The sequence below is a fragment of the Mustelus asterias genome, chromosome 2 (assembly GCF_964213995.1).
Source record: "Mustelus asterias chromosome 2, sMusAst1.hap1.1, whole genome shotgun sequence".
In the NCBI taxonomy this organism is placed as follows: Eukaryota; Metazoa; Chordata; class Chondrichthyes; order Carcharhiniformes; family Triakidae; genus Mustelus; species Mustelus asterias.
The window spans coordinates 91,466,795-91,479,308 of NC_135802.1; the positions used below are offsets into that span (position 1 = coordinate 91,466,795).

Here is a 12,514-nt window from a genome sequence, read left to right on the forward strand (position 1 = left end):
GGGCAGTGCCGGGTCAGTGACCGGCCATGTCCCTCTTCCCCACAGCAATACTTTCCTCTTTGCCCCCCAGGTATCCCCTTGTTTCTTGTTTGGCCAAACCTGCTGTGAACCTCGCTAACATGACATCACATTGGCGAGATATGAATATTTAGTGAGGGGGGATCATGTGGCCTATTAATCATATTTAAATTTATTAAACTATATTTGAGATTCCCACCTTTTATGGGCGTGAACATCGTGATGTTGCCGGTGAGGACTGGGAAAATCAGGAAATGCAATCTCTCCAGAGAGAAACGCATTTCCCAATTCTCTCCCAATTTTGCGCCCGCACCAGCGATCCCGCAAACAGAGTACAGGCTCAAAATCTTGCCCACTGAGAATAGGGGCAGGAGTAGGCCATTTGACCCTTCTAGCCTTTCCCTCCATTCAATATGATAATGGTTGGTCCTCGATTTCTACACCACATTCCCGTGTTCTCCCTATTTCCCTAGATCCCTTTAGAGTCCAGAAATCTATCTATGTCCTTCTTAAATATCGGTACCAATAGGCATGGAGAAGGATCTCTGTCGGTTTTCATCGGTTATTTTGAGATGCATGATGATCTTTGGAATGAGCTGTTTTCAAAAGCAAAGGTATTGAAATGACCGAACTAAGGCTAAGAGTACCACTGCGGATATCCAGAAACAGCATCAAAGTCAATTTGGCAGAGTCTTCACTTGTGATGACGTAGGGAGATTCAAAGTCTTATCACCCTGTTTGATGAACTGTGATTGATAATATCTCAAGCAAAAGCTAAACTGATGGGCCACTTTGCAAATTCCAAATGGAGAAACTGAAAGAGCAGCGAGTTGATGAGAAATCCGAAATGTAATTATAGCTACAACTCTCACCAGCTTCTACAGATGCACCATAGAAAGCATTGTTTCATGTTGTATCACAGTGTGGTATGGCTCCTGCTCTGCCCAAGAACCGCAAGAAACTACGAAGCCCAGTCCATTACTCAAACCAGCCTCCTATCCACTGACACTGTCTACACTTCCCACTGCCTCAGAAAAACAGCCAGCATAATTAAGGACCCCACGCACCCCGGACATTCTCTCTTCCACCTTCTTCCATCGGGAAAAAGATACAAAAGTCTGAGATCACGTACCAACTGACTCAAAAACAGCTTCTTCCCTATTGCCATCAGACTTTTGAATGGACCTACCTTGCATTAAGTTGATCTTTCTCTCCACCCTAGCTATGACTGTAACACTACATTCTGCACTCCTTTCCTTCCCTGTGTATGGTATGCTTTGTCTGTATAGTGCACAAGAAACAATATTTTTCACGGTATACTAATACATGTGACGATAATCAATCAAATCAAAAAAGCTAAATGCAACACCAATGAGGTTAAAATGACTTGTTGGATTTCACTTCACCATTTGGTGTCCCTGTACAGCTCATACCATTGGCTTCCTAGAACATTCAAGTGATTTGCTTTGTGCAGATCAACAGTATATAAAAGAAGATGAACTCCAATGAGGATGGGATCATCTGGGTCATTTCAGCAAGCAGAACACACATATCTAACATGATTGCAGGAAACCTGCACAGTACCAACGTTGCCTGTGACACATCAAGGACAGCAGAGCAGAATAATTACTTTAAGAGACAACATACATTTTGTTCAATTGCCTTTAAAAACATTCAGGCCCAGTAAAGAAATTCTGCACAAAGCAAGCACTGGTGTTCGAGTCATCTCAAACTTTATAAGGAAAGTTGACTGCAGCCAAACAAGGCACCTTTGGTGTGAGTGATTTAATCTAGTTTCAGTAGGATTTTTTTCACACTACTGTTTCTGTCACATTATTAACCTTCTGGTAGCTGTCAGATAGCAGATTAAATAGACATTTTTTTTTTAAAAAGCTCATAGTTTCCAGATGTCAAATGAAATTTGTCATGAGAGTTAAACTCGCCAATCTTCTGGTAAATTTGAATCTTGATGTGTAAATTAACAACATATTTCACACCAGAATCTGAAAATGTTCTGTTCACAGTAAAATGCATTAACTCCTTTGAGCATTATTTTAGAAAGTTACAATGAATGGGCTTCAGAATTCATTTCATGAGCACTCCACTATTGGGCTGTGTTTTATTTGAATAATGTTGTAATATTCAAACATTAAATTGGCAAACAATGATTGGTGAAAACAGACAAATGGGGGCAGCATTTTCCGGCTATGGCGCGGTAGGTTCCCCCACGGCAGACACACCGAGCCAGCCAAAAGTCCATTAACTTGAGCGGCACCAAAGATCTGGCATGGGGGGGTGGTGGGGGGAGGGGGGGGTGGTGGCGGGGGGGGACACGGCCAGAGAAGTCCAACCATGATATGAGAGAAACAAGACATATTCAGTAGCTGATGTTCTATTTGAATTTCATTATATTATAATTATCATATACATGTGGGAATTTCCAAAGCATAGATCTGAAAGTTTATCAGCCATGACATGTGAAACTTTTCGACATAAATATTTCTTTGAATAATGAAATCAGGGCCAAGCTGATAACATAGACGTTTAAACTGCCTGGGTAAAATTGGTGCATGTGGGAGATTAAAGAAGCAAAACATGTTGGAGTGATGGGAATTTGGTTGGAATCCGCCGACTTCTGCATTTAACCCTTGTACAGTTATTAGCATGCAGAAAGTTCCTGTGGAACAGGTACATCTGTGCTTAACATTTGCTAAAAATCAATTGAAAGGATCTTTCATTTGAATCCTAGCTTTAACGCCAGTGCACAGATTTCGTTGACTGTCTGATCTTCAAGTTTAACGAGGCAAGAGGATGGCAGAAAAAGATAGGGCAATCTGACTGGCTGGATTGTCTTTAAATACTGAGATCTGACAGCAGCTTCTTTACCCAAGATGCTATAGACGGAATACAGCGAAGGTTTGCCAGGCTGATTCCTGGGATGGCGGTCTGTCATATGAGAAGAGATTAAGTCGGTTAGGATTATATTCACTGAAGTTTAGAAGATTTCATAGAAATGTGTGAAATTCTAACAGGATTGACCGTGGAGATTCAGAAAGAATGTTCCTGATGGCGGAGGAGTGCAGAATTAGTGGTCATAGTTTGAGGATAATGTGTAAACCTTTTAGGACTGAGGGGAGGAGAAATTTCTTCACCCAGAGAGTGGTGAATGTTTATAGTTCACTACCACAGAAAGTAGTTGAGGCCAAAACATTGTGTGATTCCAAGAATAAATTAGATATAGCTCTTGGGGCTAAAGGGATCAAGGGATATGGGGGGGAAGACGGGATCAGGATATTGAATTTTATAATCAGCCATGATCAAAATGAATGGTGGAGCAGGCTCGAAGGGTTGAATGGCCTACTCCTGCTTCTAGTTTCTATGAATGGTTTTTGCTCGCAGGATCTATTCTGAGAGCTTTCACTGCTCTGTTAGTGATTTCTTAGATTTTGGCAATCGTACCTGTTATGTTTGACTTTTTTTTAACCTTTGAGCTGCACTTTCCAGGTGTATGCTGACCCAATAACATGGGAGCAACTAATGCAAGCTTCCCCTCTGCCATCTCCCCCCCCCCCCCACCCCTCCAACCCCGCTAGTGGATTTCTGATGAAGAATGAGAGAAACAGCAATGAGGTGCTGCCTCGGGGTTAGCCTTACCATTCCTTTTCAATGCATGGACTTTGAGCCTTTATTTTCAAATTCTAATTTAATTTTGTGCATTTCTCTGTCACATTCTATTCTTTCTCTTTCGAATTCAAGGCTGCAAATTTTTGAGATCCTGATTAGCCCCCTAATTTGTTCCAATCCCTGTAGAGACTCCCCACAACATAAATGGGAACAAAACTACAGGAAAAGTCTTTATTTCTTTAAAAGTAACTTTTCCTGTAACAGACCAACAGAAATCAATATAATTCACAGATTATTTGACAGATGAGGGAAATTTGAAATAAAAAGGCAAATTTCACCTGAAGTAGTCTTTACAACAAATATATGCCTGGCATTGCTTCCTGCACAAATGTGGGAGATTGTCCAATCTCATCTATGGCTGGGACTCTCCTGTCCCGCTGCTGTGAATTAAGATTTGGTTCAGCACCAAATTCTCTAGTCTCGCGAGTGTACGAGACTGGAGATTTCCAGCTGTTGAAACATAAGGTGGGATTTTCTGGTCCCACCCGTTGCAGGAATTGTCATGGGCAGGATGAAAAATTTGACAGGCCAGCAAAAGGTCAGTTGACTTCGAGCAGGACTTTCCAGTCCTGAGGGGGCCAGGACTGGAAAATCTGGTCAATAGCCTCAACTCTATTTTTAAAGCCTTGTTTTCAACCCATGGTCTGTTCTGAAACTGTCAAACAGAAAACTGGTCGACTTGGAGAGAAACCTGCTTGGGGGTTTTTCCTTTACACAAATTCTCAGTGCGTTTTGAACAGCCAAACAGGAAGTACAGGCTGGCCCAACACACTGTGTTAACTTTCTGTTTACCCTTTGCTTCTTAGCTGCTCATAACTGTGGCAACCCCAAATCACATGGGCATTTCTTGAAACCTAATGATGTAGTAATGAAGAAACCAATTAACCTCCTTTCAGAATAGCCCCCAGCCCACTTAGTCTTAAAGGGACATCGCACAAAAAATAAAATACATACTTTCTAAAGCACATGGGTCATCGCCATCTATAATCTTTGGAATTTTCTACTCCAGAGAGCGGTAAAGGCTGGGTGATAAAATATATTCAAGACTGAGTTAGACAAATGTTTAAACTATAAGGACATCGAGTGATATGGGGGACAGACAGGAGACTGAAGCTGAGGTCATGATCTTGTTGAATAGCAATCAGTCTCAGGGACCAAATGACCTATTCTTATATTCTACGTTCTTATGCCCTCTGGGAATAAATTGTCCTTGCATGCTCTTGTAGTCTGCAGCTTGATATACAGGATGCTTCAGGGAACTATTGGAAATCTTCGCTCGCTGAGACTACGTCACTCAAGTTGATGTCTCTCTATTGCTAGTTGTAGAATGGTTCCTTTCTATCCCTTGCTGGCGTCCCTTAAATACTGAGGCTTCAACAGTCAGGTGCAAGTTGTGATCATGCCTGCCAACTCAGATTGATCATGCAACCTGGAAGTGGGATATTAATGCTGAGTTAAAGAGCCACGGGGAAACCACTTCATTTCCTTTTGGGTTGCTGGCCTGTTGTTGGCCTCCCCCACTGTGGGTGGGCACAAATAAAGCCCAATGAAGCAAGGATACTTGGCCCCATAACTGAGGAAACTGTACTTTATTAACATTTTTTTCATCCAACTATCCTGAGCAATTGGATTGCCTTTGCGTAATGATATCACTTTATTAGAATCATAGAATCATAGAATCATGCAGGTACTTTTTAAAGGATGTGAGGCAACCCGCCTCTACCACCCTCCCAGGCAGCGCATTCCAGACCGTCATCACCGTCTGGGTGAAAAAACATTACGTGGTATAATTGGAATTTCTCTTACAAGATGGGAATAATGTTAACTTTGGGTAATTATATAAAATGGACAATGACAGATTGACCACCCATTATTCACTCCTCTTTTCTTTCCTTTGAAGTTAAAGCTTAAAATTAGCCCAAATATCTCACTAGATAGAGGTTTAATATCACTGTTAGTTTTTAGTTATAATGGGTGGGATTTTCCAACCCCGCCCACCACCAGGATTGTCCATCCCACCAAAAGTCGATGGATCCTTGGTAGGCCTGCTGCATCCCCCATGGCAGATCCCACCACGGCAAGACCAGACAATCCCAGCCAAGGTTTGGGAAAGCTTGCTTTGTGATTGCTGTTTGGAGCATGCCGATATCCAAGTTTAATACCAACCAATAACCTGTCTATGACTCTTAAAATTTAGATTGTAACTGCTTGTTGTTTTTTATTATATTACAGTTGAGTCCAGTCCAGTTCTCACACACATACTTTCCAGTAACTAGCAATGATCCTTGTTTGTGCAATTTAATAATGTTTTAAATATTACTGAGTTTATAAATGCTTCTTGATGAGAAACAGACATGTGTTCTGAAAGTGGGAACACTGGGTGATTTTTTTCCTCTCGTTAATCCAATGGTGCCAGCTGCGATCAGTTACCTCAGCACAGACCAAGGATGAAGCCTTCGGCCTTCCTGCCCTGTATGGTTCAGTTCCAGCACCACACAACATGGGACATATTCTCACTCAGCAACTGGGGCAGCAGTCATACTTCTTTTAAACGGGGAAGCTGAATGTTATGGATTACTGGCCTTAGATGTCTAAGAGATATAGCCTGAACATTTATTTGAAATTGGTGTTTGTGCCGATACATCACGGCTCAGTCAGTCACTCTTGCCCTTTGATTAATAGCATATCGGATATGTGAAGTTCATTGGCTTCAATATGGCACAAAATTATTCCTGATTCTGAAAAATGACTGCAAAGCAAGTTGAGATAAGAGAATGTTCACATGAACCTTGTGCCACCATAGGTAAACTAAGGGCAGTGACTAACCGAAAGACATTGGGACTGGACACCATCTTGGCAACCAAGTTTCTTTTCTTATTGCTTCACTCCTTTATAACCTAATTGTGTATGGCAGAGCAGTAAAATCGACTCTTGACTAAAGTATGCAAGAATTATTGGATTTTTACAGTAACTTCTGGAATTCATTGCTCCTGGTGCAATATGCTTTGTGTAATATAAAGTTATAACAATTTACAAGCAACTTAATCCCCTTCAAAAGCTGTTATTGATTTACCTTAACCATGTGCTCTACAGATCTGTTTCATGAAATTTGTAAACAAAGATTACACTACCACCATCTTGGAATAAGAAATCATCTAATTCCACGTTGTTCACGAGTTCAATCTTATTGAAAGTATCATCCCAACTTTAACATTTTCAACAGTATGAATGGGGACTATATATGTTAAAGTGTATGCCAAATCCTAATTACTTATTTTTATTGAATGAGAAGTGCTCTATATTATGCATTCTTGACACTTTCATAGAATGAAGTGTACTCTTAAATGGGTAAATTAATTGTATATAATAAATTCTAAAATTAATGCATAAATGGACTAAAGAGCTTATGTAGCTGTGAAGCACTCTAATCATACAATACACTTCAAGCTTCTGTTGGCATGGTGTTTGGTTTCCCTCTACTCCAGGATACGATATCTTTCTACATAAATCTATTTTCAATTTCAACTTACATTAGTCCTATTGTACTGTTTCTGGCTCTGTGATTGGGAGGACAAGGCTTCACAGGATTAGGATTACCTGATTTTATAAACTGAGCTCCAAAAGGGAAAAGCATATCTCTGAGTGAAAAAAACTTAAATTCTTAGACTACATTCAATCAAATAGCAGCACATTAGTGTCCTGCGTTATTAAAGAGGTTTCGAACTGTGATAAGTTTCCAATTTATCACACCTATTGGATTATAACATGACATCCAGCGTGTCATAATGTTAAGTTTTAATGTTGACATTTTTGTGAATTATCTGAACATTCCTCTTTTTTTTAATACAATTTAGATGTCACACAGCCGTAGTATATTTTATACAAAGAGTACTGTCTCAAAAAAATAATCAGGGGGATCAAGACGTTTCCCATACTAAATGGCTGTAGTGACTGACAGTGTGAGAACATCTGTTGAAGGGATTTATCGACCAGGCCTCAGGTCTTCGCTGTGTTTATTATGGTTCTGAGCGAATGAACTTAATTTGTTGACATGTTTCTCCAAGTGTCTTATTTGATCCCTCTCACATTTCTTCCTACTGTGTTGTTTCCATGGTAACAGCAGCTCCTGGATCATCAGCGTGTCCACCAACTTCGACTGTACCAAGCTCAGATGGCTATGGTTGGCATGACAGGATTAGACAAACACAGGCCTGTTTCCAGGACACAGTCGTCTCCTGCTGCTTCCACATTACCACATTCTTCTACGGACCATCCCATCAGGCACGTCTATACCACTGGTAGGAGCCCCAAAGGAATTCTTTAATAGGCGCTCTCAATTCAGTATGCTTAGGAGCTCAACAAATTCCAATGCTGTAATTGCCACAAATTGCACTTTTGTTACACTTCTGTTATTACTTGTTTTATTTGCTGTTTGATGTCACGTAAATCCTCAATTATTTGCAGTCAGTGATCAGCCGACTCATCAGTCCTACTTTGCTCTACACTCATTTTTTTAATCTTACCTGCACATTGGCCAATCAATTTCAAATTAAAAGCAGCCTAAAACTCATTCTATCAGAATACTACTGCCACTAGATATTGGGGGCAATTCTCCCAAAAATAATTCTAAGTGTCGAATTCACGTAAAAACTGGAGTAAATCCTGCTGTTATTTTTTCAGCGGGAGTTTCAAAATGAATCTCCCACACTCTTTGCATCACAGAGAGCTCTAGCGTGAATCACGCTGAAAATCAGTGGTCGGGGCCTCTCTGTCAGTGCCGAGATCTATACTGCTGGTCTCCTGATCACTGGCCAGCTCGATTGCTGGCCAGGCCCGTGACCCCTCATCACTGACCGTACAACCCCCCCTGCCCGGCCCGATTGCTGGCCCCTCGAACATGTCTGGGCCAGCCTCAACACACCCCCTCCCTGAGCCCCGATGTCGGTCCCCCTCACCGCAGTCCTGACACCCCCTAGCAGGCTGAAGCCACCCCAATAGCCAGTCCTGATCGCTGGTCTCCCTCTCTCTGTCACTCAGCCTGAGTGCAGAGTGGCAACAGGACCCCCACCGATCTCTCCCAGAGGCCCCACCCCTCATTAGGCCCTGACCCCTTGGCACTACCTGATGCCTGGAGATTTCAGTCCTGGGCCCACTAGTGATGTTTAAAAATTAGAATTTGAATTTATTCAGCTCCATACCAATTTCTAGCACGGAGCTGATGGCGCCAGAAATCCACCTGCTGGAGACCCGTTGAGGCCGTGGTGCCCAGCGGGAGCCCGCAAAATGGCCTGCGTTTGAGTTTCCTGGCCTGCTGCCCTACAAAGGCAGCGCAGCAGGCTGGGAGAATTGCCTCCATTGTGTTTGACTATGCAGGTTCTGTTCTACACAAGAGGGCTGCAGCTCAACAAAGTACCCAGCTGCTGCTTTATACTTTAATCAGTTCCTAGTCTAGCAAGTCATTCACCTACTGTATTTATATCACTGATTAATCTCTTTATACTTGTGCTTTTGCTCTTTTTCTCCCCCATTAAGTTTAGCTGACACAGAGAATGTTAGCATATGGAAAGAAACTCAATGTGCAAGCTCAGCTCATAAGGAACACTGCTTTCTTCAGAATAGCAAAGCAAAAGTATAAAATAGAAGCATAAAGATTGGATAGCTGCATATCGACAAAATTGTAATAGAAAACTCTCTGGCCCACGTTCCTGGAACCAATGGTCATGTAGAAAATCATAACCCAAACTACACTGACAAATTTATCAGCACAGGTGGGGAAAGAAAAAGACAAGTGGATTTTATGTCATGTTGTTTTGGAAGATTAAACAGAATAGGTTCACATTAAGTAAGATATAAATAAATTAAAGGATCACTTTAACTTAATTCAAACAATGTCAATAATTGCTATAGCGGCTGAATGGGGAAATCCATCAAATCTGCAGTCATTTTGCTAGAGAGCATTCATGGGTATTTTTTTTTAAAAGGCATGTTACTTTTTAGAACCTGCCTTTTTATTTTGTATTTTGCATTTAAAACTGCAAAAGTTATTCTCTGCAACCTTCCAGCAATTAATGTTCTAAAATACAGTTAAAGAAATGTACAGAAAGTAGGAAATGCATAACTCTGTATTCAGAAAATAAACAGCAAGTTGTCATTTTGCTCTACATTTGATTTTGGAGCTCTGTCCTTAAAAGGTTATTAAAGGAATAGCATTTGTATGATTTGCTGATTTTCTAAACTAGCTGACAAAGAACTTTTTACAGTTTTTAATCTTACATAACTCTTTGAGTTCAATTTAATATTTGCTGCAGCACTGTACTGTTTTGTCACGACTAAAAATTGTGTTGAGCTGTTATGGAAATTCACAGTCTAATATTAAGTTGCATTGAATTTGTGTACTGTAAAACATTCTGTTGGACCAATGTAGTGCTCACAAACATTTGATGTAAGTGATAAATTAGTCAGAAAGTTATGGCTAAATGTTTTATTCACTATAAAGAAGCGGAAAGCTTCCATTGTGGGAGCTTCTCCTCTATTCTTATAGACTCCTTTTTGAAGTCTTAAAATAACAAAAAAGTGCTTTTAAGTTTGAGAGAGGACGACATCCTCCAGCTTTATTTTCTGGATTTATTTATAGTGAGGTGGAAATGTCTAAAATAAGAATAAAACATCTTGGAAATGGTGCCAACTTTAATAACTTGTTCCGGGAGGCATTGCCTGTCCCGCTATTGCTGCTTGCGTGCAGTCAGTGATTTCATTTTATTTGTAGTTAACATCGGAGTTTGTTCTTTTGCTGTCATACTTTACATGGGGCAAAGTTTCCATAGCAGCTTTCCTGATCTCTTGCCGAAACCTGGGTAAAAGAATGGCAGAAACTCTGGAGAAATGTTGCACATAGTTAAAACATGGCCAATTACACTTCTCTGAAATCTTTTGTGAATCAAGTTACAGGGGGAGTCCTGGATAATCCCACGGAAATTAGACCCCCATGTATATCGACCTAAACAATAAGAGAAAACATTGGAAATACACAGCAACAAATCAGTATCTCGATTAAGACCATACAGCTTCAAGTAGAAAACCTTGAAATTCTCAATTTCCTTTTTATAGATGCATACTTGTCATCTATTTCCAACAGTTTTACATTTCCATTATTTACATGTTTTTCTTTGCATTTCTGATGTATATTTGTGGACCCGTATTTTTGCACCAATGCTAGCGATGTGGTAGGAATTGTGAGTGGAGAAGGGGTGGGGGTTTATGAAGAAGAGGGAATGACATGCTTCAAACTGACAGATGGGGATTAAATTGTGTCCAAGGGATCTGATGCGTGGAATATTTCATCAGTTGAGGCAATAAGCAAACCAAAGTTGATAAATTACATTTATTCTTTGCCCTTTTAGATAATGTCAAACTTTAAATAAAAGTCTGTATTATTTTAAAATGTAAAATTTTTATTTTTTCTTTTTTTAATAACAGCTACTGGCTGCAAGCTTTAGAGTTCTAATGATAAGTGATGTATATTTTAACCACTTTGCTGCAGAAGTCGTAAGAATTCAATCAAATTGTAATGATGTGTTGAAAAGTTAATAAAAATTTAAATCCTTAATATATGTATTTTTTTATTTGTGTTATTCCCACAATCTTTAATACAGCATTCAAATTGCACTGTAATCAATTTCAAGGTAGCTTGCATTTTGAAAATGTTGTAAAATTGTTTTGAAGTTATAGGTCTACTATAGTGTAAGGGTGAAAGTATCAGATCTTGCAGTATTTTTTCTTAGAAATATAAAATAATGTTATGGATTGATTAAAATGATACAGTGCCTTAAACCCTTTTGCTGATCCTGTAGCAGGATTGGTTCATGTCCTCCCTCCAGCAGGAATTGGGAGCATTCAGTTGCCGATGGAAAATGTAACCCAAAACACATTGGACTTGCAACTGATTAATAATTCTTCATTTGCATGCATTTAAATCGACTTAATGAACCACGTACCCAACTCTACTGCCAAATCCCACTTTACCGTCTTCTGGCCCAATCCGCATCTGCGCTGTTACCGACCTGCAAAATAAAAGTCTGAAGTCACCACTGCAGCCTCCGAAGAGCGGGGTCAGTGACTGCAACGGCTCTCTGACCCAGGTCATCCTCTGGTCGGGGTGGGGGGGAGGAGAGGGGGTGTGACGTATCATCCCCCGGGGGGGAGGAAAGGGGGTGTGATGTATCATCCCCTGGGGGGTGAAGGAGAGGGGGAGTGACCGATCATCCTCTGGGGGGGGAAGGAGAGGGGGTGTGACCGATCATCCCCTGGGGGGACAGGAGGAGAGGGGGTGTGACGTCTCATCCTCTGGTCGGGGGTGTTCCACTGCGTGTTTGCGGCTGATCCCTCCTGGCACCATCACTGGTACACTACCAGCCACAGATTACTCTTCCCTGCAGGTGCGAGAGAGCGGGAGAGATGGCTGTGGCTGGGAGTGTACCAGTGATGGCGCCAGGAGGGATCGGCCGCAGACGGGCAGCGGAACCCCCCCGACCAGTGGATGATACGTCACACCCCCTCTCCTCCCCTCCCCCCCCCCCCCACCCCGGGAGGATGAAATGTCACACCCCCTCTCCACACCACCCCCCCCCCCCCCCCGCCCCCAGGGGATGATACGTCACACCCCCTCTCCACAACCCCCCCCCCACCCCAGGGGATGATACGTCACACCCCCTCCCCTCCCACCCCCAGGGGATGATCGGTCACACCCCCTCCCCCCCCCCACCCCCCCTCGACCAGAGGATGAACGTCAGAGAGCCGCTCTTTCTGCTTTTTT

The 12,514-nt window shown here is 41.7% G+C and overlaps 1 protein-coding gene across 2 annotated transcripts in view; it reads left to right on the top strand.

Moving 5' to 3' along the window:
• The window catches only part of LOC144509624 (histone deacetylase 9), a 728,394-nt gene that overhangs the window by 561,742 nt on the left and 154,138 nt on the right, over window positions 1-12,514 (top strand). For both annotated transcript variants that reach the window (XM_078238446.1, XM_078238445.1), the window contains one exon: window positions 7,823-8,000. In XM_078238446.1, coding sequence (XP_078094572.1) covers window positions 7,823-8,000 — 178 coding nt within the window. The remainder of the gene's footprint in view (window positions 1-7,822; window positions 8,001-12,514) is intronic.